The sequence below is a fragment of the Macadamia integrifolia genome, chromosome 12 (assembly GCF_013358625.1).
Source record: "Macadamia integrifolia cultivar HAES 741 chromosome 12, SCU_Mint_v3, whole genome shotgun sequence".
Lineage (NCBI taxonomy): Eukaryota > Viridiplantae > Streptophyta > Magnoliopsida > Proteales > Proteaceae > Macadamia > Macadamia integrifolia.
This window is the reverse complement of record NC_056568.1, coordinates 23052583-23076313: the sequence shown is the minus strand read 5'-3', so window position 1 is coordinate 23076313 and position 23731 is coordinate 23052583. Positions and strand designations below refer to the sequence as shown.

General features: G+C 35.9%; 1 protein-coding gene across 3 annotated transcripts in view; it reads left to right on the top strand.

Moving 5' to 3' along the window:
- Positions 1-12431: 12431 nt before the first annotated feature.
- The window catches only part of LOC122057737 (tRNA pseudouridine synthase A), a 22418-nt gene continuing 11118 nt past the window's right edge, over positions 12432-23731 (top strand). For 2 of the 3 annotated variants that reach the window (XR_006133605.1, XM_042619967.1), the window contains exons 1-7: positions 12433-12807; positions 12895-12951; positions 15816-15893; positions 19805-19858; positions 21235-21317; positions 23292-23391; positions 23487-23549. Coding sequence is in view for 1 of the 3 variants with exons in the window: in XM_042619967.1 (XP_042475901.1) it covers positions 12538-12807; positions 12895-12951; positions 15816-15893; positions 19805-19858; positions 21235-21317; positions 23292-23391; positions 23487-23549 (705 nt within the window). In the remaining 2 variants the exon portion in view is untranslated. Of the gene's footprint in view, positions 12808-12894; positions 12952-15815; positions 15894-19804; positions 19859-21234; positions 21318-23291; positions 23392-23486; positions 23550-23731 lie in introns of all 3 variants that reach the window. The other variant, XR_006133606.1, reaches the window with a different exon arrangement.

Sequence of the window (23731 nt, the reverse complement as noted above, 5' to 3'; positions counted from 1 at the left end):
AGTGAAGCCAAATTGTTAATTCAATAATATTTGAAGGATAGGCCAAAAGTTGAGATTGGATGCCATAACCGTATCTGTATGCCTATGTACGATTAGCTGATGACAAATGTGGATCGGGCTCTTCCCCAGTGACTGCATGCTCTAATGCCTCTTCAACGACCATCCAAGGGCTGGGAAATTCAGGTATTGGGATGTGTGTCCAAGCCTTCTCAGCTCTTAGATGGGTCTTTGGTGTTGGAGAGTATCTAAATCCAACAATTGTGTCACTTGCTGTCATTAATTAAGAGTGTATGGAGAAGGAAAGAAAAAAAAGAAAATGATAATGATGTTATTCATTGTTGGAAAACCAGGTTTTTTGACCTGACTCGTCCAGTCAAAAATCTAGCGAGTCTACCTAGTTAAATCCTATTAGGTCGAGTCTTGTTTTTTTTGTTTTATATATATTTAAATGCAATAAATATGTAAATAAATCATAAAAATACTGAAAAATATAGAAAAAAAAAGAAGAAAATCACATATCAATAATTCGAGGGTTGCAAGTAAGAGTCTTTCTCTTGGTTAGAACGTTAGGTTAAGGTTAAGGATTAGAAGATATAAATTATATCTTCCAACAATCTAACTTCTAATAAAATAAGAACTTTGGTTTTAAGAATAGGGAAAATTTCTTGGGTCCCAAGTTCCTTTTGGTAAAAGGAAAAGAGTAGGAGAAATTACTAAGTTAGGAGCCTTGGGATTTGGGATTGTAAAGAGATTTTATTTGATTTTTTTTTTTAAGTGCCTATTGATATAATAACCAGATTCGATCGATTTTTTTAGACTTGGTCAAAAAACCGAGTCATTGTTGAATCGTCTTGACTCGAGTGTTGTTTTTTTTTAACATAAGACGAGTCTTCATGACTCTTAATCAAGAATCTCAAATTTTAGCTCGACTCGAGCGGGTCAATATAAATACATATAAAAAGGTGAACCGGACTAAAGAGTCAATGTGCGTGCTAGGAAATCTTCGGTCCCAACGGGTGGGTGGTTACTGCACTTAAGCGTCTGCCACATATAAACACCACATTTAATTTCTACTGTTGATATTTTGATAACTAATTCGAGTCGTCGATTGCCCTCATGCTTGTACGAAACCTTCCTTTCACCTCTCTTATTCGAGCACCATTTTGTATTTAAGAATCTTTGAAGAAGAGGGATTTTGATTTCTACAATCTCAGTAAAAGAACTTCGGTAAATCTACTCACCAGTCTCACCTAATCATCTGTGTCCTCTTCTTCATCGGCAAGAAGAAGAAAGCAATAGCGATTTTCAAGGGACAGGTCCCTGTGAAAAGGAGATACCATAGGCACCATGGCGGGATTCATTATCTCTCTGCTGGTTTCAGTGAAAGGCAATCTCTCTTTCTCTCTATATCTGCATTGGATCTGAGTTTTTTTTTCCAATGTTTATCTGAGAAGTTAGTGGAGAAATGGGTCCTAACTCCAACATTAACAAAGATTTGTAAAGTTGAGACCTTTGAAGGGGAAGGAGAAGAACAAGAAAGAGGATTTAGTTGCAGGATTTTGGTTCAACTGAAATCAAAGTTTTTACAGAGCCCCTTAAATCTACAAAAAAATCAATCCATTTATATGATGGAAAGAAAATAAGAACCACAAAAAACAGATTAGAAGTAAAGTGAAGAACAAACCACCTGTGTTTGGTTGCTTATTAATATCAGAGAACAGATATACCCATTTATTATCCAGAACCAGACCATCATGATTCCAGGCATAGATAATAACTTCCTCCTCAAAGCCGGAAGAAAGGTTCATATTGATAATTCAAAATTACCCATTGCTTTTTACATGATTAAAAAGGGTAATTACTATACACAAGGGTGAAAGAAAATAAATGCGGTACGATTCATGAAGATCGACAAGCATGCATGACAAATACTACAAAACAAGTTTTAGGCATACCTGAATCCATGGTTGAAGAATAAGAACTCTTCAATGTCTTATTGTATACTCCTCGTACAACACGATCAATGTTGGTCTGGTCTACCCTCTTTCCCTTTTTGCTTTTGGTCGTTAGCTTCACTTAATGGATCAGTGATAACTATATATAGGGGTGAGGGTAGAGACCAACCCTGTAATAAAATTAGGGTTTCCTCCCCATTAAGGAAACAATACCTTAGGTCCACACAAAGTAATAAATATTTCATACCATTAAGGTGTGCTAATAGAATCCAATATCTCCATAGAGATCACTTACCAATAATATTTGATTCTTTCTGTTTACTCCATCTTTAGTCAACACCACTAAACCGGTTTTGGAAACAAATCTTTGACTATGCTAGCTCACCTAATAGGAAATCTTACAATCTCCCACTTGGGCAGCATATGTCACAAGTTTTAGATTTTAAAATTTATTTAAAACGACTCTCCGGTTTAGATAAATTGAATGTGGCCACAAACAAAACAGTATCGAATAGAGTGCACCTTAAACCAAATGCCTTAGTCCGAATGAGAATTACAAACACCCAACCGTATTGATCATCACATCTAAAGCGATATGAGACCACACACGTCAAAGTACTCATAACATCACCGACTTGGGCTGAACAGTATGAAAGTGTGGTATGAAAATAACATGCAATAGTGATTATCATGTCTATTTCCAAATTGGTCCTGGCTCAAAAACCAAATGAGCCCTATGAGACAGATACCGAAGGTCTCATTAATTACAAACGTCTCCCAAACGCTCAAGCTTCAATCAAAGAAGCTCATTGGGACTGGGTTCGGATGTCCCACAACACTAGGACTAGACCTCAATCAAACGAGGCTTTGCTAGTGACTGGATGTGTGTGTATTGACTGGAACCTCAGATACCGAATGAGGTAAATACACCACATATAACCTCAATTTTCTGTAGGAGGTAAATAAATAAGTGTATACACATAAACAAATGGCCATAAAATGCATATATATTCTTGAGAACAATAATGATGTTTCATAAATATAATAATGCTGAACTCATATGCAACTGGATATATGAGCAAAGCTCCCACTAATAAAATACATCAAAAGAACTAACAAGTCCCATATTAGTGACATGCGCTTGAAAGACTTTTGGAGTCAAGCCCTCAGTAAGAGGATCTGCAATCATGTTTTTTGTAGCAATCTATTCTATTGTAATCTGTGACTCTTGAACTTTCTCTCTGACAAAAAATTACTTAATGTCAATGTGTTTAGAGTCTGAAGTACTTTCACGGTTATGAGAGAAATAAACCGCAGCGGAGCTGTCATAGAACATCCTCAATGGTTTAGATATAGAGTCAACAATTTGTAATAATATAGTTCTACAGAAATTTATGATTCATGAGCTTACTCCCACTGATCTTTAGATAAACCTATTCGATTCATTTCATTTTCATAAAGAACCTTAGCTTGAACATAATTAACAACCACTGGCTTATGAGGCTCATCAATTCAAGATTAAAATTTATTATCATAATAGCTAGAGAAATATTAAAGGATTAGTTCCATTCCTTAAAATTGGAACCATTCAAATTTTTTTAACAGAAAATAGCTGATAAGTCAAAGCTGACAAATATAATCATACATATTTATCAAAATATATAATATGCAAGAACAGAAGGCATATTAAACTTCCCAACAATATAATTAAATCTGACTAATTGGGCTGTTAATCAGATTTATCCTAGTATTATTTTCCATAACTGTAGAAAAACAGAAACTGGAGAAAGATCCGACGTCATCGGGGTCACACATGTGGTGGCAATATCGCCCAACACGTAGTGGAATCTTTCACATGTAAGGCGAGACGCTCAAAACAACACCACTTTGAAGATTCCGTCACCTGTGGTGGCAAGACAACAACCTCCAAAGGTATGAAGCCCAAAATGTCACCCTCACACTATCAAGCGAAACCGACCAAATGAAGACTCACCTGTGGTGGCAAGAGCACATCATTCGCCATATGGTCTCCTTGACTGCAACCCATCCTGAATAGTCAATAGTAATTTCACAATCTCAATAACTAGCCCACTAAGTAGAAGCATAATCACTGAAATTATGAAAACCTATAGACTTGGATTGCTACCAAATGTCCGTGGGTTTAGATTTTGGATGCAAACAATAAGATGAGCTATTTCAGTATTTAATTGATAAAATATTCAACATAAGCCCACAAAAGCAACCCATTATAAACCCTAATAGTCAATATGGTAATACTATAATTTAACAGTTATCAAAGTGAGTACATTCTTAGTATGACAGTTTTGTACTTCCAGCCATTACCATAAATAAATAAAAATATAAATATGGTATTTTCTATAATGACAATATGCTAAATATGAAAGTTCATAATATTTATTCATGATAACAAAAAACACATGAAATATGTTACTTTATCCATAATTCATTAGATATACAAAGTTGTATACAAATATGAACTTTCAACCCAAATGACTTTAATATCCAACACAAATATTAGCGCATAAACTTTAAAGTCAATCATAATAAAGCCCCATTATTTCTTTAAGTAAAAAAGAAAATTATTTAGCTAATAGGGCACATGAACCGAATAACTTATAGGCTAAAAACAACAATAAGTCTTTAATAAATAAAGGTAATGTTGGCTTAGATCCATGATAAGTATAAACAACTTCTTAGGCTTTATACCAATAAGCCGTTAAAACTTCAATGAGTTCATTTAAATCATTCAAATATAATATATCTATTTTATCTCGATGAATTTTCAATAAAATTGAACTTTATCATAAGTACAAATATGACATATAAATTCGAAGAAATATTACTTAAACAATGCACTTGTGATATTTTGAATCATAAATGGGTGTCAAAACTCATAATTATGTGTCTCGTGACGAAACCTGATGTCACGGATGATAAATATAATATCGAAGAAAATATCAAAATACCCCAGATTGACTTAAAATTCATGAAACGACAAGTGTAGTATACATAATAAAACATGTATAATACATCTATCACCCTCAATAGGATAATAATTTATTCTCCCACTAATATAAGAGAGTGAAAACCAGATGACCCATTAAAAATATCAGTTATATGAGTCAAAATCAGTTCATAGTATAACTGGACCTAACTGTTGGCTTGAACAAACATGGTCAAAATAGTCAACAACATAAATAGATTACAGAAATCATTTTAATAAACTAAAATGAAATGATTTTTTATTTCACTTGCATAAACTGTTTATGGTCTATCCAATCAGTAGACTTCAAAACTGGTTTTCATTGAAACTATCTGAAAATAGTTAATAAATCATCAACATGTAGAAGCAACGTAGGATGATCTTGTGTCATAACATATCAAATGTGAGTATAGGTATCATCATTAATATTAATCTTTAAGATGTCAATTCTAGCCACAAGAATCTTTAAAAAAATCGATTTAAATAGACCACACTAATAACAAAGTTTAACTTGGTGAGATTCATGTGCATTCACTGTAATGACTATATCACTCAAGAGTAATAGCTGAAACTATATCCTTATCCTTTAAGACAGGAATACACTGGTCCTCTCATTTTCTTGTATTAACTGTGAAAAGAACAATAACTTTTGAGATCCCCTTATCTTTGGGATCAGAATCCTTAGGTTACTGTCATTTTCTTTAACTTTGGTGACATCATCTTTAGGGAAATGTCACCTACTATGCTACCCTAGGGAAAACCATGAAAGAACAAGATACGTCACTTTGGTGGAATCCACATCACCCTTTCATGGTTTCCTAGAAATGCGTTTTACAGCTAAACATGTGTGAAAGCTTACACCCAACTTAACTCAAATATATTTATTCATCATAGAGTATTCTAAATATGACATGTAAACATAAAAGGCCATTAATTTTCTGCTTATGTCATTCATAAATGACCTTTTTTTTTTTAATATCATAGTAATGATAAACCAGTGCAAAAACATGCATAAACAGAAATACAATTCTAAAGCTACTATAGAATAAAGACAAAACACTATAGCTGTTCCAAAACAGTTATGGAATACAAAATATAGGTCTCAGTTTTCTTGTTTTAAATTCAACCCAGTATATTGAACATACATCCACTGGTCGAACCATAAACAACATTTCAGAATATATAATTACATCCTCCCACTGGTTTGACCAGTTAAGTAATTATCCACAACATCCCAAGTACATGATAAAGTGACATCATGAAAATCAATGGTATTTTATTATTCACAAGGCCTTGGGACTCTCAAAATAATTGTTTTAAATCTAAAAAAAACTTCATTAGACATTATGTGAAAATTGATCATTACCATATAAGACAATTTCAAACGATAAAATCCTTCACAATAACATAGTTAATTTTCAACACATTAATCAATGACCAATTGGTTCTATGACTAAATACAAAAATAATAGATTTTTTTTTTGTCAATGTGTCGGATATCTGAATTTACCAACCTGATCGGTTTAGTGAAGGCACAATTTTGGTTGAACCGATTCATCTTGATTTTGGGTTGGTTTAGGATTTAATCACTTTAAGGGGTCTTGATCAAGACATTGAATTTTATTATTATTATTATTTTACCTATGACACAATACCAATGCCAAGTTTCAAATGATCAAGTGTGGGATCGGTCTCAACCGATGTTGATTTGGATCATTGGATCTAATCAAACAATGCTTGAACATACCTGTTCAACATTATAGTGGTCTACAATCTAATTTGGTTTATCAAACCGGATTTAATTTGGTTCAATTCAGCCTATTTCAAATTAGGCCCATAAGCTTCAACCCATTATACTTAAATAAACATGGACAACCCAAAACAAACTTTCAAAACACCCATAGGCTCAGCCCATTTAACCTTAAAAAATAAAAATTAAATAAAAATAAACATTATCCTCCATTGCCTTAAATGTTAACCCTTCTTATGCATCCCACCGGATAATAAGTCTAAAAAAAAAAAAAAACTCACATCAATTTTACAAACAAGACAATGCTTGCCCCATCATAACCATGTCTATGTGTCTTCTCATACTAAATGCTATAGTTGAAAGGAGTCACAAAGTACTTGATACTTGGAATTGGGATTGGGACAGATATGTTAAAAGAGGATAATAACCAGCTACAAACAGTCATATGATACAAAACCATATTCAATCAGGGTCGATACTGATCCCACCTAATCCAATTCGGATAAGATAGAAATACCCTTCACTTTAATTATTATTATTTTAACCCTTTATCTGTACCGAGTCTACCGACCCATTGATATACCAATTCGATTCTTCAAACCGAAGAAACATGAAGTTTAGATTTTTCATAATCAACCATGGGGAGAAAAAAAAAACTTTTTGTATTTTTTTTTTTATTGAAGAATCATAAACTTTGTACGGTTTTTTTTCCTCAAAAAGAGTAACAATCAGTAAAAGGAAATTTTTTTTTTCAAAAAAAAGCAATCAAAACCGTACTTATCTTTTTAACTTTTGACATTATTATTATTGTTTTTTTTAAACAATCAAAACACGGTTTCAAATAAACCGTACTGACCTTTTAACTTTTGTCATCATTATTATTATTATTATTTTAACAATCATACCGTACTTACTTTTGACTTTTTGCATTTTTTTTTTGGTACGGTTCTCCAAAAGAGAAATCAAGGGATTTTTTTTTAAATAAAAAAAAAAAACAACCAAAACCGATTAATAATGCGTACGGATCAGTGTAATGATCCTACACTGCTTTTGCATGGTTTTTTTTTTTAATTTAACTTTGTAAGTTTTTGTCCTTTAGTAATATATATAATATATTACTTTTCTCGTTTCTTCAAAACAAAACGACTCGAGGAGAAGAAATTGATTTTTTATTACTGGTGGTACAGCCGATCGATTTTTCATGAACGAGCCTCTGATACCATTGAAAGAAAATAAATGTGGAACGATTCATGAAGATCAATAAGCATGCACGACAAATACTACAAAACAAGTTTTAGGCATACCTGAATCCATGGTTGAAGAATAAGAACTCCTCAATGTCTTATTGTATGCTCCTCGTACAACACGATCAATGTTGGTATGGTCTACCCTCTTTCCCTTTTTGCTTTTGGTCGTTAGCTTCACTTAATGGGTCAGTGATAACTATATATAGGGGTGAGGGTAGGGACCAACCCTGCAATAAAATTAGGGTTTCCTCCCCATTAAGGAAACAATACCTTAGGTCCACACATAGTAATAAATATTTCATACCATTAAGGTGTGCTAATAGAATCCAATATCTCCATAGAGATCACTTACCAATAATATTGGATTCTTTCTGCTTGTTCCATCTTTAGTCAACACCACTAAACTGATTTTGGAAACAAATCTTTGACTATGCTAACCCACCTAATAGGAAATCTTACATCATATTGTTCCAGAAACAGGTTACCGATCAATTACTGCCCGTGCAAAAGGGTCAAACCTCAACCAAGTTCCTTTTTGGGATGCTTCGTACATCCATGATTCTTCATGCCAACCCATCTTGCATATCAAACATGGAGAAAAAAAGGTTGGAATGCAACTGGACCAAGCTACGTTGGAAGACCTCTTAATGCCCAACTTCTCTTATTCCATGGAAACGCTTTACAATGTTGAATGTGTACAACGGATTCTTGAACACCTCTTGGCCATGGATTAGGAAACTGGACGGGTTACCAATCAATTCAATGATCTTCACGCTGTTCCCGGTGAAGATCTGCTCTTCCTCTCATGGATTCGTCGTCTTCTTGATGCATTCCTCAGCTGCCATGAGGATTTTAGGGTTATCTTCTTCAACAACAAGGCCCTTGTATCAAAACCTCCCCTGGATCGCATGATCAACGGATTTTTTAAGAGAAGCTTTTGCAACGCTATACGCGATGGAATTGAGCAGGTCCAGCGATGGCAGAAACACCTGGAGATCATCCTTTGCTCCTTGGACTATCGCTAGAAGATTCTCGAAGAGGGCCAGTTCAGTCTTTTGGTTAAAGGACAAAATGGTCTTTTCACTTTTAAAATTAACAGTAACCTAACACCATTAGACATAGGGGAGGGGGGACGTAATTCGTTCAAATCTTTAAATTCACGTGTAATTTTGGCAAACTACAGGGGAGGAGGGGGATGTAATTTTCCCAAAAAAAAAAAGGTTGAGATAGAGATGAAAACAAGGAGATTAAGGTTGCGTTTGGTAAAAACATAAATTTTAGTTTCTGTGTCAAATTGCCTCTTTTTTTTTAAACAAAATTGGAACGAACTGCCTTTTGTCGTTCTGTCAATTCTCATTTGTAGCGGGGTTTTTTTTTTGCATGTTTTGTTTTAAAAACAAAAAAAACGAAACACACTATAAATGCACCAAATGCTTTATTCTGCTTTTTCTTTCCTATAGAATGAAAAAACTTCAGAAATATTTTTACAGAAAGTTACCAAACGCAGCCTAAACAAATAAAAAGGTAAGTGTGTCATACACAAGGGTAGGTGCGACGCTAAGGGGTATGATGGTCATAATGTGCCCCTATGTCTGTGGCTTAGGGTCGCTTTTCGATAGAAAACTTTATCCCAGATATAAATATTTTGAAATGATAAAAGAAATGTTATTCATGTGGGGAACAAAAAAGTGTGAGATAGAATTGAAAACAAAGTCTACAAATCATCGAGAAATTAACAATCAACAAATGATTGAAAACTAATGCGAAGAAAAAAATGGTTGTGCAAATGTGGCTTCTGAAATACTTATACTTAATCGAAGTAAGAGATTCTGCAGAACTCTCCATTGTCAACACTCAAGAGTAATGCTCCCATTTTGTTTTGTTCTGTCAACCGATAACACCTCCAGCATTCCAGCCGTCGGTCCAGCTATGAACTGGGCAACTCTCTCCCAAATCTTCAATTAACGGTAGCAGACTGCATGCTTCAAGGTAAGCAAAGTGGACACCAGTGCCACTGAAGGATCAGGGAATGGCAATGAAGATGTAATACCTCGTAGGGGTGAGTTTGGTTCTGACAATTCGAATCAACCTTGGTCAGTCTTGAATTGGAACAAGGCTTGCGTCAAGTTTTTTGACCCTGAGGGTGGGATAGGGTTGAAAACCCCTAGGGTCTGGCTCGGGTTGAGGCCTCAGCCTGGTCCAACCCTAGCCACCCCGATTAAAAATTTAACTCTGAAATTTTATATAAGAATTTAGGGCTCTTATTCATATTTTGTTTTTCTATAATTTTTTAATGTATAGGATATGAATGGCAAAAATATGTCAATCAAGGTTAATCTAACACCTCAAACAGGTGTACATGTCCTCCCTTTGCTTTCATTGGTGACGGTTCTTCTTGAAACTCAAACTACACTTAAAATTTAAGCTACTCTTTTGTAGACTCATTTTTGGACATCCCACAAATGAAATTATGGGAAAATGGAGGGGCATTCACTTGAACTGTGGTTTCTATCACTCTAATTGTGAAAGAATTTGGCATATTTTCCTTTCATGTGATTTTATAAAATGATTTTGGTTTGCGAATCCCTTAGCACTGTGAACAGAGACTTCAATTCCTGAAAATGAAAAAAAAAATAAAAATTCCATGCCTTTATAATAATTTGTTATTACATATGGTCTCATAGGAATCAAGTTGTTCAAGTGCAAGTTAAGTCCAATCCTCACATCATTTTGCACAATGTCAATTATTGGATGTTGTTCACTCACGAAATTAGGTCAATCAATCAATACTTCCAGGGAGTCCACATTAGACAATTCCACATCTACCATCCTCCCCCATTCCTAATGCAAACAATCTAATTGCTACAAACACTGTTCTTAAAGAACCAGGGTGGGCAAAGACTATTATTTTCAAAGGAAAATGTCTCACTCTATATGGGTTATATGGTAACAGAAAAAAATTATGAAGCTGATGTATGGTCCCTCCTCCATGGTCTGAAGTCAGCTAAGGAAAATGGATGGAGCGTGTTAGAAATTTGGAGCAACGTACCCCACTGTTTTGCATAACCTCATTTTGGACCAAAGTACTAGTTTATGGCCATGGAACACTATTTCTTTTATTTTTTTGATGTATATAAGTTTATGTTTTAACTCCTTTGCTTTAGATTTTTCCTTTTTTTTTAAGCTTTACCTGTGGGAAAGTGTAGTTTCTATACTTGCATGAGGGCCAATGATAGTCCTTGAGGAAACATCTTTAGAGATGTCATTTTCCATTTCATAGGGGTGGGCCGATCATTTCGCCCTTATATGTTGGGCACAAGGGCCACACTCCCCCACTTAAACCTTTTCCCCTTTCTATGCTAAGAGGGGCCCAACCATGGAGGTTGCATTGTGGCAGTAACAGCAGCAACAACGACAACAACAACATCCAAAACCTTATTCTAAATTAATAAGGTCGTTTTGCTACATGGAGATTCCAAGCAAGGCGAGTGCAAAGATCTATGTAAAAAGATTGACAAGTTATGGCTAATTATAATAAGTGCCGATTGTCAATCTGACGCACCACTATAAATCAACCATAAGCTTATAATGACATACTATGATAAGGTATGTGTTGTCTACCGAACGTACCATATAGATCGATTATGCCAAAACATCCACCACCACGATAATTCATCACCCAACCTACTTTTATGAAAAGAGGAATTAGATAAAAATTTCTTAACAACACCATTAAGCACACAAAATAATAAGAAATCAAAAGTTTGCACAAAAGAAAATTTATTTACATTTTTGTATCAACTTCTATTCCTATCCATGACCCAATGACCATCAAAGAGAATATAATTCAAAAGTTCAAAGTAAGAAAGAGTGATTATATTCAAATTTAATGAACAAAAAGAGCTAGGGACAAACCTAAAATAACTATATGCAAAGTGGTGAGGAATGACATGCTTAGTCTTGGTCTTGTCTCAAGTATGACCTTGGATAGAACCGATTAGAGGGTAATGATCCATGTAGCTAGCTTCATATAGCTTTGATTATCTTGACTTGTTGGACTGTTCTTTCTTTCCCTTATTCTTTTCTCATATTTTTGTCTTTATGTTTTTTTTCTCATTTCTCTTTTTTTTTTTCTCTCTTCCTTCACCTCTTTTGTTGGGACTTTTTTTATTTATTTTAATTTATTAAAAGAATTTAATTCATTTAAAACACTCCAAAACCAAGAATCGGTAGATATCGACCTGGATCGAATCATATAGGTCAGTATTGTCTTTACGTTTCAAAAAATGTATATTTTCTTCACGATTTTACCCTTGAAACGATACTAATAAGCGACTAGATCGGTCAAGTATCGATATCAATTAAGATCAATACTAATATAATATGGCAGATCCGACACCGATACATAGAACAATGCTACAAACAGCTCATGGGAGCAATTGCATACGAGCCTGATGCGGTAGGGGGAGAGTCGAGCCTTTTCCCTTGTGTTTAAAATGTATCTTCTAGGCTTCATTGCTTCAATCGCCCGAAGCCCATGGAGGCGGGAAAAAACACTGGCGAACAGGAGTGAAGCAGCAGATGGAGAACTGTCTTAGGCCTCAATCACGCACAACATCAAATTCTCTAGAAGAATCCAAGCGCTCTCTGGATTCTGATTCAGAATCACCTGAGAAGCCATCGAAGATCGCACGAACTGAGGATTCCGGTAATGAGAAATCTGATAATAGCCAAATTATGAATCAAAACCCTAGAATCCAGAGATACTTAATCGCAGTCGAGTACATCGGAACTCGCTTTTCTGGTTCACAGCAGCAACTTAATTGCAGAACCGTTGTTGGCGTTCTTGAGGTAACTTTCTTTTCATAAATTTACCTCTCGCTTTTCGATTTTGTTTTCTCCTTGGTGTTGATTTTATTTTGTTTCTGTTTCATGTAGGAGGCTTTTCAGAAATTTGTCGGAAAACCTGTTTCAATCTTCTGCTCGAGTCGAACTGTAAGTTCATGCTTTGCCACAAGAAAAAGCACTTCCGTGGTTACATTCTTGTGAATTTTTATTTAACACTAGCCATCAATCTAGTAGAATGGTGGACCTTGTTCCAAACAACACCTCAGATTTTTGCAATTCCTACACATTTTCCTGGGTACCTGCGTTACGAGCGACAGGTTGAACCAGTGTTGTCAAATGCGAAAAGCAAAAACAAGCCACATGGCACTGCAAATGGCCTGAGGGGTGAGGTGCAAAAAGCGTAGTGCACACACAATTGAAGCAATGCACATTTTTCCTTAGAAAAAAACGTAGACAAAAATATAGAAACATGTATGTGTATGGGTTATTTTACTGAAACAGTAAAATCAAGAATGTAGCAATAGGATACATTTGTAGATATGTTACTACTAATAGAAATAAAATTAAGCATGTAGAACTGGTCAGTTAGAATCTCTTGCTCTCTCTCTCCTCCCCCTATCCTCCTCTTTAGCAGCATTCACTTACATGTTATTTAGGAAAAGAAGCATGTTCAATTTTGTGTCCTCCTTTCCGAGAGAGAGTTTCTTGCACAAAAATTAATAAACAAAATCAACCATAGTTGACAATAACTGATTCAGATTCAGTCAAGGCAAAAATTAACATTCAATCTCACAGAAGTGACGGAGCCCCAAAATACCAGAAGAGAAGAAAAGCTCTGACCAATAGTTGGATTCGGATCAAAAGCAAGAAAGCTTGATACTGTACATACATGTTCAGGTATTTCTGTTCATGAGGTCTTCTCCAACTCATGATAGGGCTGACAGGCTGGTTTAATGATAGCTTTTTCACCATCAAATCGGCATGGAATGTGGTTCGATCTCCTCGGTTAAAAATTAATTATAATTAGTGTACGTGCAATCGTTTTCTCCCTTAAAAAATTGCGTTTTTTTCATGGCAAATCATCAATGGTAAGATCCCTATTGATGACGATTTGATGGAAATTGGAGTGCCCCTTTTGTCTAGATGACTTTTTTGCAGGGAGCCATGGAGAGAGTCCGCCACCCATGTGTTTGTTAAAGGAGGAACAACCGCTACAGTTTGGGAATTTGTTGGATGTGAAAATTGTTCAACCCAGGATGTTTGAAATAGATTATTTTTTTGGCATTCCCAAGTTGACAATAATGGCATTTGCTAATACATTACAGGACCGGTTCCCTCCCTAATTGTTTGGGAATTGTGGAAGGAATGGAACAACTAAGGCATAGGGAAGGCTCCCGTACAACAGGGTCCATTATTGAAAAGGTGAAATTGTAGCTTCAAGAAATCCCATACCCTTCGATGTTTACAAAGATTCCCTCCATGTTAGATGGCCTCATCGGTCAGATTCTTCTTCTGAACCCTTTTATTAGACAAAAGGCTCTTATTCCTATTTTCTGGTGTCCTCCGTTTAATGATGTTAAACTTAACGTTGATGGTGCAAGTAAAGGCAATCCTGGGATTAGTGGAGGTGGAGGCATAATTAGGAATAGGGAGGCGCAGGTTTTGGCATCCTCAATTTTTACGGGGTTTGTTCCAATTCTGTGGCTGAAATGAGAACACTTCAGGATGGCCTCCATTTTTGCGCAGACGTGGGAATTGTGGACTTTATATTAATTATGATTTCTCATTAATTGTGAATTCTATCTCTTAGAGATCATGTTAGTTGTGGATTGTTGGTACTGGTTTCAGGAGGCGATTTCTCTTTGTGACTCTCTTAGAGCAGACATCTCATTTTCGTACCGAGAGAGTAATCATGAACTTATTTTTTGGCTAAGTTAGCTTGTGAAGCCTTGGATAATACCACGTTTCATTTGAATGAGATGCTTCCGAATGGGGTCTTAGTCGTATCATTCGGGAAGATAGAGCTACTTGCCAATTTTTCGTTGTAATTTTTTATTTTTTTTGTTTGGGGTTGTTTAGGTATGGTGAGAGCAAGAGATTTGTCTTTGCAGGTTTGGGGTAAGGCAGGTTACGTCCCCCATGTATTCTCTTTTTTATGCTTATTTCAATTAAATTCTAGGGGCTTCCCCAGGTCCTAGATAATATTCGGGTTAAAAAAAAAAGGTCTTCTCCTATTCCAACAACTATAGTTGGATCTAGAGCAATCAATGTAGCAATCCCTATGATCCACCACATTCATTCCCAGCACAATCTTTGCCAAATTTTGCAAGCTCTATTGTATTTATTCTCTCCCTAGTTGCCTTGGGTTCGGTTCCAAATTAGTCACTGTTGATATGCAGAAGGAAGAGAGGGCTCCTTTGTCATGTTGTAAACCCCCAACTTTAAAAAAAAAAAACTCAGTTTTACTGTGTGCAAATTTTAACGTTGTATTTTTGAAAGTATGATTCAAATTGAGGCCCATTTAACACCCCTGCACATCCATACTTTTTTTTTTTCTCGTATCCTTATTCACTAGCTATGAGCATAACAAGAAATGGATTTACTACATGCTTTTTTCTGGACTCCCATTAGAAAGTGCTTTGAAAGGTGTTAACAGGTCAATGGAACTTCACTATTCATCCATTCATGCAAAGAATGGTTCAGTGTGCTAGCTTACACGTAGGATTTTTTTGACTGGCATCATGCCTCTTCGTCCTTTGATAACAAAAATTTCTGCTCTTTATGTTACCAAGCCATGTAGAAACTTCCAGCTAACTACAGCTATTGTCTCTTTTATTGATCTGCTGCTTGTTATGGACAATAACTCTATTAATTTTTCTTAATATTAATATATTTGCTTCAGACCCAGAAATGTATTGTTAATTAATGGTATTTATTGTGTCTTGCTTATCTTAAACACTTCCATCTTATTGCGTTGATCTGAAAATGGTGTTTCATGTGGACTGATGTAGGATGCAGGAGTTCATGCCTTATCAAATGTCTGCCATGTAGATGTGGAGCGTGTAAGCAAAAGGAAGCCTGGGGAATCGGTACTATTCCCCATTTATCATTTTCTTGTTATCCAATTGTCTTTGCCAATTAAGCTTTGATATGTTTAAATTTCTGGCTAAGCACCAGTTCAGTGAGTTGATAAGAATGCTAAACTGTGAGGGTAGAACTCTTGAGTTGGAGTCTCTGGGGGTGCTCCTAGTCAAGGATAAGAATTTCGATCTCGAGCTAGGTTTCAACCCAGCTCGAAAACCGAGATACGGGTCAAAACCTGGTACATTGGGGCAAAATTCGACATGTCATCATTTTCATGGGCTGGTCAAAACTGCTCAAAACTACTTAAACTGGTCGAAACTGGGCTTTGATCAAAAGACTCAACTGGTCAAAATTGGTATAAACTGATTGAAACTTCCAAAATGTGTGAAATATTGTCTAAACCAGTTGAGATTGGTCCAAACCAGTAACATTTTCAATTCTACCCATGGTTTTGTTTCGACCCTGCTTGAAATTGGGAAATTTCGGTCGTAACTTATATTTAGAACTATGATCCTAGTTGTGTGGAAGCATCCCTTCATAGTGTGCGCACCCTCCACAGTCCAGTGTGTAAAGTAGAGCACAGTGGAAAGGCCATGAAAAAACATATGGTATTTGATGAGAAGGAAAATTATGGATCTAAATGGGCATATATTTGTGACCATAAGCTTGTCTATATTTGTGAGTTCAGTGAAGACTGTGTTGACCAATGATTCTTTATATGTAAGTTCTCTGGACTTATCTGAAAACCTATTCTTCCCCCTCAGTTTAGGTAGCATGTGATTTTAATGTGGAGGGAAGAAATCAAATGGCTAGTTTCTCATTTTCAGATAATGGATCTTTTGGTTTCATGCTATTTTTTCAAGCTATTGTTTCCATTGCTTCTTGAACAGAATTCTTTTGAAATTTGCTTCAAGTTGATCATATGAATAATGGGCTGTTGTTGTGGGCTAGAAAAGGTGGCGAAACTTTTTCTGTGCTTGTACACATTGTGAGGGTACACAGGGTGGCTCCTATTTCTGCCATGTGGAGGTGTGATGTGCTCAATTCCAACTATTGGATATATAGGGAGTGGTCTGGATGTCCGCACGTCAAATTTTAGACTCAAATTTAATAAAATAGAATCCCATGTATGTCCATGCATCCTTGTACTTGTCAGCTGTTCATTTATTGCCATGCACCCTCTCCCTAGCCGTAATTTTCTATACCTTGTTAGTTGTTATACCACTTGACCAACTCCAATTGGGCTGAAATTTGACATGTGAGCAGAGGACTTGGGGTCCACCTGTTCACGAAATTACTGTCCCCATCTGACCTGCCATGTTACAGAACCAGGTACCTACCTAGATAACCTTTCAAGATGTGCCCGCCTAGAAATTTTTGTTCCTATAAAAGATTATTTAACTTGCATCCTTTATTTGATGAGTTTAGCAAACTAACCCCAGCAGTGCCAAAATTGAGCTTTTTTTGTCTACCATAGTTGTCAAGGCGTCGCCTAGGCATCCAGGCGCCTTTAGGGTGTCAAGGTTATGCCATGCCTTACTGGATGGCCACCTAGGCATCACCTTGGATAGGTCCGCCTAGGTGGTTGGACAAGTTCCTTATGATGTTTTGTGTTTTCTATTTTAATTTTTTTTGTTATATAATTTAGATTCTGTTCCTAATGGTGGCGTACATGATTATAATGCTTGCCATACATGGAACATTGAATCTTAAACCTTGCTATATTTTTGTATTTAGTTATACCATTATTGCTTATTGCTAATCCTCCGCTGGTATCAATTCTGATCCTATGTGATATCAAAAATCATTGAACTGAAGTATCTTCCGTTTTCAATTTATTTTTTACTGCTAGTTTGTTGTGAACAATCAATTAGTCTTACAACAGATGATGTTAATTTATCTTTAATTGTTGGTTTCTTTAATTGGCTATTAATTTACCTATGATGTTTATGATGTGTCTATGCTAGATACATTGGATAGGAGGGGAAAAAACAATAGGGCGCCTTGTTCTTACCTAAGCGACTTGGTGCCTCTCTGCCGCCTTGGGTCGCCTTGGCACCTTGACAATTATGCCCTCTATATTATTCAATTGTTCTATCTTTTATTGTTCAGATGCTTCAGTCATTTTTTTAATCTTTTGGGAGCACTTCAGATTTGTCTTTGCAATGGATTAAACAGTTTTTGCAATTATTTTATTCCATTGGGACTGAATCTAATCTGTGCTATATCCAAGAACTGTTGCATGGCATTATTCTTCATGTTCAGAACAAGGTTCAAGATTTTGGTTTCGACTGAAATTCAATTTATATCCATATGTTTCGGTTGGCCATTGCTGTGATCAAATGGCCATATTTTGGCCCGAAACTTCAGGGAAACCCTAATTTAGCATTTCTAAACATATTGAAACTGTTAAATTGTAAAAAAACACACCAAAAATGGAATTTTAGTTTCATCCCTAGGTTTGTAGTGTATGTTGTAGTTTTGTACCTAAAATGGTAGTATAATTTACTTTCTCAAATATAGCCTAAAAAAAAAAAAGACGTATCCAGTGCATGAGGCTCTTGCCATTGTGGGGTCTGGGGAGGGTCATAAACTCATAATGTACACATCCTTACCCCCACTTCACAGAGAGGCTGTTTCCTAACTTGAACCCGTGACCACTTCGTCACAATGGAGCAACCTTACCGCACCAAGGACCGCCCTCTTTCTCAATTATAGCCTATTCTACACATAATTTAGTATTAAAAACATTTATAATTCAATGTTAATGTTAGAAGTCTCAAGTTTATAGCGAGGAGGAGGAGTCTAGCGCAATTTGCGAGACTTCTCCCTTGGGGTATTCTAGTCCTATTAGGACTAAATACGGTTAGAAGTTAGTAGTTAGTTTAGTTTCCTATTCTGTTCTTTCCTTTTCCTAAGAGGACATGTGTAATAGTTATTCTATTTAATGAATGAAGGTGGGCAGCTCCAATTTCATCGATTGGGACTCCCTTTGCTCCACAATCGCATGTCTCTCTCTCTTTTTCTTCTATTCTATTTACAGTTAACAACTAAAATATGCATTAAGAAGGATAAAAAACCATTTAATATTACACAATGTAATAGTGTTACAAGTGCAAATGTTTGTGTGTACAACCAAGGTGACAACATCCCTACAAATCTGTGCCTCCAACTTTGTCAATACCATATAGAGTTTCAGGAAGGGTATACTTAAGATTTAAACTTCCACAAATCTTGCTCAAATGTGGCAAATCGTTGTTGTAGACTTGTTGTTGTATGTAGAAACGCTCGTACACTAACAGTAGTAGTCCCCAACACATTGTTCTACCAAAGATTTGTTGGTGATTTGGAAAAAAGTACCAAATCCAGATTTTTTGGGGAGTTTTCCCCCTCTAACAGGAGAAACCACTCGAAACTCATGAAACGGGTCAAAATTTCAACCCATTTCAATTGAAACAGCACTTTATATATAATTTTTTGTACCGAAACTGAGTCGAAAACCAAAATTTTGGTTGAAACCTTGCATTCCTATTGAGTTGCACCCAGTTTTGTTTCGACCTTCATCGAAACTGATAAATTTCACGAAATCTCAGTGGTTTTGACTGATATTTCGAACTATGGTTCAGTGTAAGGAGACTCTCTTATGTCACAATGGAGTTCTCTCTCTCTCTCTCTCTCTCTGTGAATACCTCTTATGTCAAAGTTTCTTTTGTGGATTTTGGGGTAATTTTGAAATTTTCAAGTCTGTAGACATTATATGAAACAAAGTGGCAGTGTCTGTCATAGAAGCATCGTTTGCCTATATCTGGTTACATTTATGATACTTGATTTTAATAAGCAGATCGCAACATATCCTTGATTTCTTGTATTTGAACATTTGAAGAACCACTTCAATAATATTTTTCTTAAAATGCAGTTGGCTCCTCATGAACCTACAATTGTTAGGAGAGCAGTGAATCATTTCTTACAGGTGTGTCTTTTACTCATTGTTCAAGTCTTAGACAAAATGGGTTATTGTTCTCTTCATTATCTTGCTCTTATATTTTGTTTCAGTGGATATTTCATTGCAAACATTGTTATGGGAAAGATTTGTTTTCCTGTTGGCACTTGAACAAATAATGTTGTGCAAATTTTTATGTGATCAGTAATCATTTCCTCTGCACATGGATATGAGATGGGGTAGTATATTTGCATTTACTGTGGTTTTGTTGACATACTTATTCATTTCTAGTGTTATCGTGATTCGTGACATGTTATAGTGTATTATATTTATTGGAATCATCATACAATTACCAAGTTATTCCCTTATTCTTGTCAATTGTTTGTTATATCTTTTGGTTGTGGCCTATATACTTTTGTTTGTACGAATAACCTATTAAAAGGAACTGGTTTGAGAACTGAAAAAGTTGAAAAAATATTATTATTAGGGATATTTTTTTTGGATGAATAAGAAATTCATTACTAAGCAGGAGAAAGAATATACAGGGGGCGAAAAAGAAGGGGAGGGGAGGGGACTCAGCCTAAATCCCTCAAATTAAGGGAAGGCAGAAAAACTCAAAGGGAATCCCACAGCAGAAATACAACTAGAAGGGGGAACGACAAGAGGGAAACATCATGGGGGAGGGGATATGATAGATAGGGGGAGACCCCAAGAGACAACAATGAGCCTGTTCCTTGGGGAGTCGAGGACCATGCAGTGTCGGAGGCAACCGAGTTTGGAGCTCACTTCAAAGTAGATGGTTTTCCAAATCTTATCAAAAAGAGCAAAAGTTGAGAAGTATTACTTCCTGTGCATAGACAATGTCACTGTTTAGATTTTTGGTATCAGTTTTCTTATTGGTGTGGCTTTGGGTGAAGATGCGTATCATGATACATTTGGATTGGCTGGAAAAATTTATTACCTCCTCCCCAAAAGGGGGAAAAAAATACACTGTGGAAACTGTTAATATGCAGTTAGATCCTCATTCTTATGGCATTTGACATGATCTAGGTCTCTACATGCCTTTCTTTCATTCTAGCAAGTTTCTATGCATCTTTCTCAATGTCCTTTGTACTTAAAAATAAACTCATCATACTTATTAAATTTGAATTACTTTTCACTCAAGAGTCCAAAGTAATTCAAAAACAGATGGCATATTAACCTAGGTTGAACGGAGGAGCAGTAATTTTGTGGATTCCTATGCCGTTACGTAAACTCTATAATTCTTTCCAGGGAGGACAGAGCTTTTTAATCCTCAGTTTTGATATATATATATATATATATATAGATAGTAAATTATAGACATAATCCATGATTAAACTGTTGAGCAGGTCTTAAAACATTCAATTTGTTTTTGCTAATGACAGAAAAGTGAAGGTGACATTTTGGTGATCGATGTTCGATGTGTCCCAGCTGATTTTCATGCTAGATATAAAGCTCTAGAAAGAACGTACGTATCATTGCAGTACAAATTTTAACTTTGTGGAAAGGTTTCTTCTATGAAGCCCTGGCCAAGATTTGCTTGGTAGCCCTTGATCTGAGTTATGCAGAAAGCCAATCTGACATTCTTACCTTTAGGTAGATAGGGTACTGTCTGGTTGGCCACATATCGAATTTTGTGGCCCTCCAAGTATTGACCTTCACCCTTTGTTTCAGCTCTCAAACCATTTTGACAATGGTTCTCTTCATGCATTTTTAAAAGCTTTTTATGAGCCAATCGGCAAAATTTATCTGAGCTGAAATGTACCATTTGACTCTATTATGTTAGATGTGGACAATATCTCCACTCAATTCAACTAAAAATCAAGTGCTAAGTAAGCTATGAGATGATGAATGCCAGGCATGTCAATATAGGCTTGCCTTGGTGCCTGCCAAGGAAACAGTATGTATTCCTTGTTTATATGAAACAATGATGCAGTTGGGCGATGGAAGGGATCTCTTTGATTTGGGGTATTTACTTTCCTTTATTGGTTAGAGATTTTATTGGCAGTCTTTTATTTAGATTTGATTTTTATTTTAGTTGCTATTTAGGTTTAGTTTCCATTTTTATTTAGCTTCCAATGTTATGTCATTATTTTCGTTAAATAGCCTTGTAATGGAGAAGAACTCAGTTTTAGTTTTTTTGAAAAATTAATCTTGGTTGAGAATTTTGGGTATGGCCCATGGCTATCGGTTTCCCACTTTCCTCCCCTCTGAAATCTTCTCTTTTCCCCTTCTTATCTTCTTCTTCCTCCCAATCCTTTCTTATTTCCTGCTGTTGAACCTTCTGATCTAAGATACTCTGTTCCTGACGGTACATCTGAGAGGAGTTCTTGCGGTAAAGCTCATTACAACCCATCCATTGGTTCTGGAACTTTGGGCGAAGGGTCTTCAGTCATAGGCAAGCTAAACCCTAGGATCTTGATCTCTAAAAAAACTTCCTGGTACGAGATTGAAACCTGAAATCAGAGTTGGGTTTCTTTTCACCACCCAGATTTGTTTCAGCATCACCTTTGTCGATTAACCCTTGGAGTTTGGAGCAGTGCCCTGTTGATTTCAAGAAGCCTGAAGATTGCAAATTCTTACCCAAGATTTCAGATTGAAAGAAGCCCTGCTTGCTGAGATTTTCTCCACAAATCAGGTCTGGTTTCGTGACATGCTCCACCTCTGATTTCTGTCCAGAGGTTGAAGATGATAACTTCTATCGTGAGTTAATCTCATCCTAACTTCTGTTTTTCCATTTATACCCCTGCCTTTACTTTTTAATTCCCTTTGAATTTCTTTATTTCTAATTCCAGAATACCCCTCCCCCATCTCACGTTATTCCTTGTTTCCCATTTATTAACTTGGTGACTTATAATTACAATTCTGCCACTCTTTATTGGAAACACTAAATAAATTTCCAGAATTGAGTTTTCTTTGGGATTAATTCCAGATCTGCCCCCATTTAGCTATTTCATTCTAAAAAGGGTTTTTAAGTTGTGCCATAATTACATTGCTGCCACTGGTTTGTTTAAATTGAATTATTTGTTGATTGTGGGCCCATAAGTGATCCGATTCCGACTTTTGGAACCCGGATCTTCATCAAACAACTTAGTGTGCATGGTTTCTGTTCAAAATCAGCTGGCATATAGGAAAATCCCTTCTTATAAAGAATATTTTAGTAATATTAATCTTGTAGAGTTGCCTTTTGAAAGTGAAAGTCTGAAAGACACGGATGGTTGGCTTGAAAACTACTTGGAATTTTTTGAATTGGTTAACTAGATATGTTACTACTCTATAACTTTGAGATGATATGCGCTTACACAAATCAAAAGTATCTCGATTTGAACAAAGGTTGAAGGATTATTAATTCAATTGTTTGGACAAAAGTGTCCAGTCATGGTCAGAAAATTTAGCTTCATGGATAATTGGATAAATATGAAATTATGACGTGTAAATTTAGGTACTTCTACCGAATACTGTCTGGGCCAGAGCCTTTGTCAACGTTTGATAAAGATCGGGCATGGCATGTACCTGGAGACCTGGATCTTGCTGCTATGCAGGTTGGTTTCATGCTAGATTATTTTGGGAAATTATTTATGAAGAGATTTTTGTCTCCATATTTCATTTGAATCATTAATTTTTTTTTTTAATGCAGAAAGCATGCAAAATACTTGTTGGATGTCATGATTTCAGTTCATTCAGAGCAGCAGGGTGCCAGGTGTTTCCTCGTCTCATTGCCATCTGCGTTTTGTTGGACTTTATTTATTAAGAAAGTGTGTACGTAGTTGTGAACTTGTGATTGTTTTTGAAAAACAAGCAACTGTTGGAGGCTGGCTGCATATGGTTTGATTCTTCAATCAATAAAATGCTATGTATCCCCTAATCCCAACCCCACCCCCC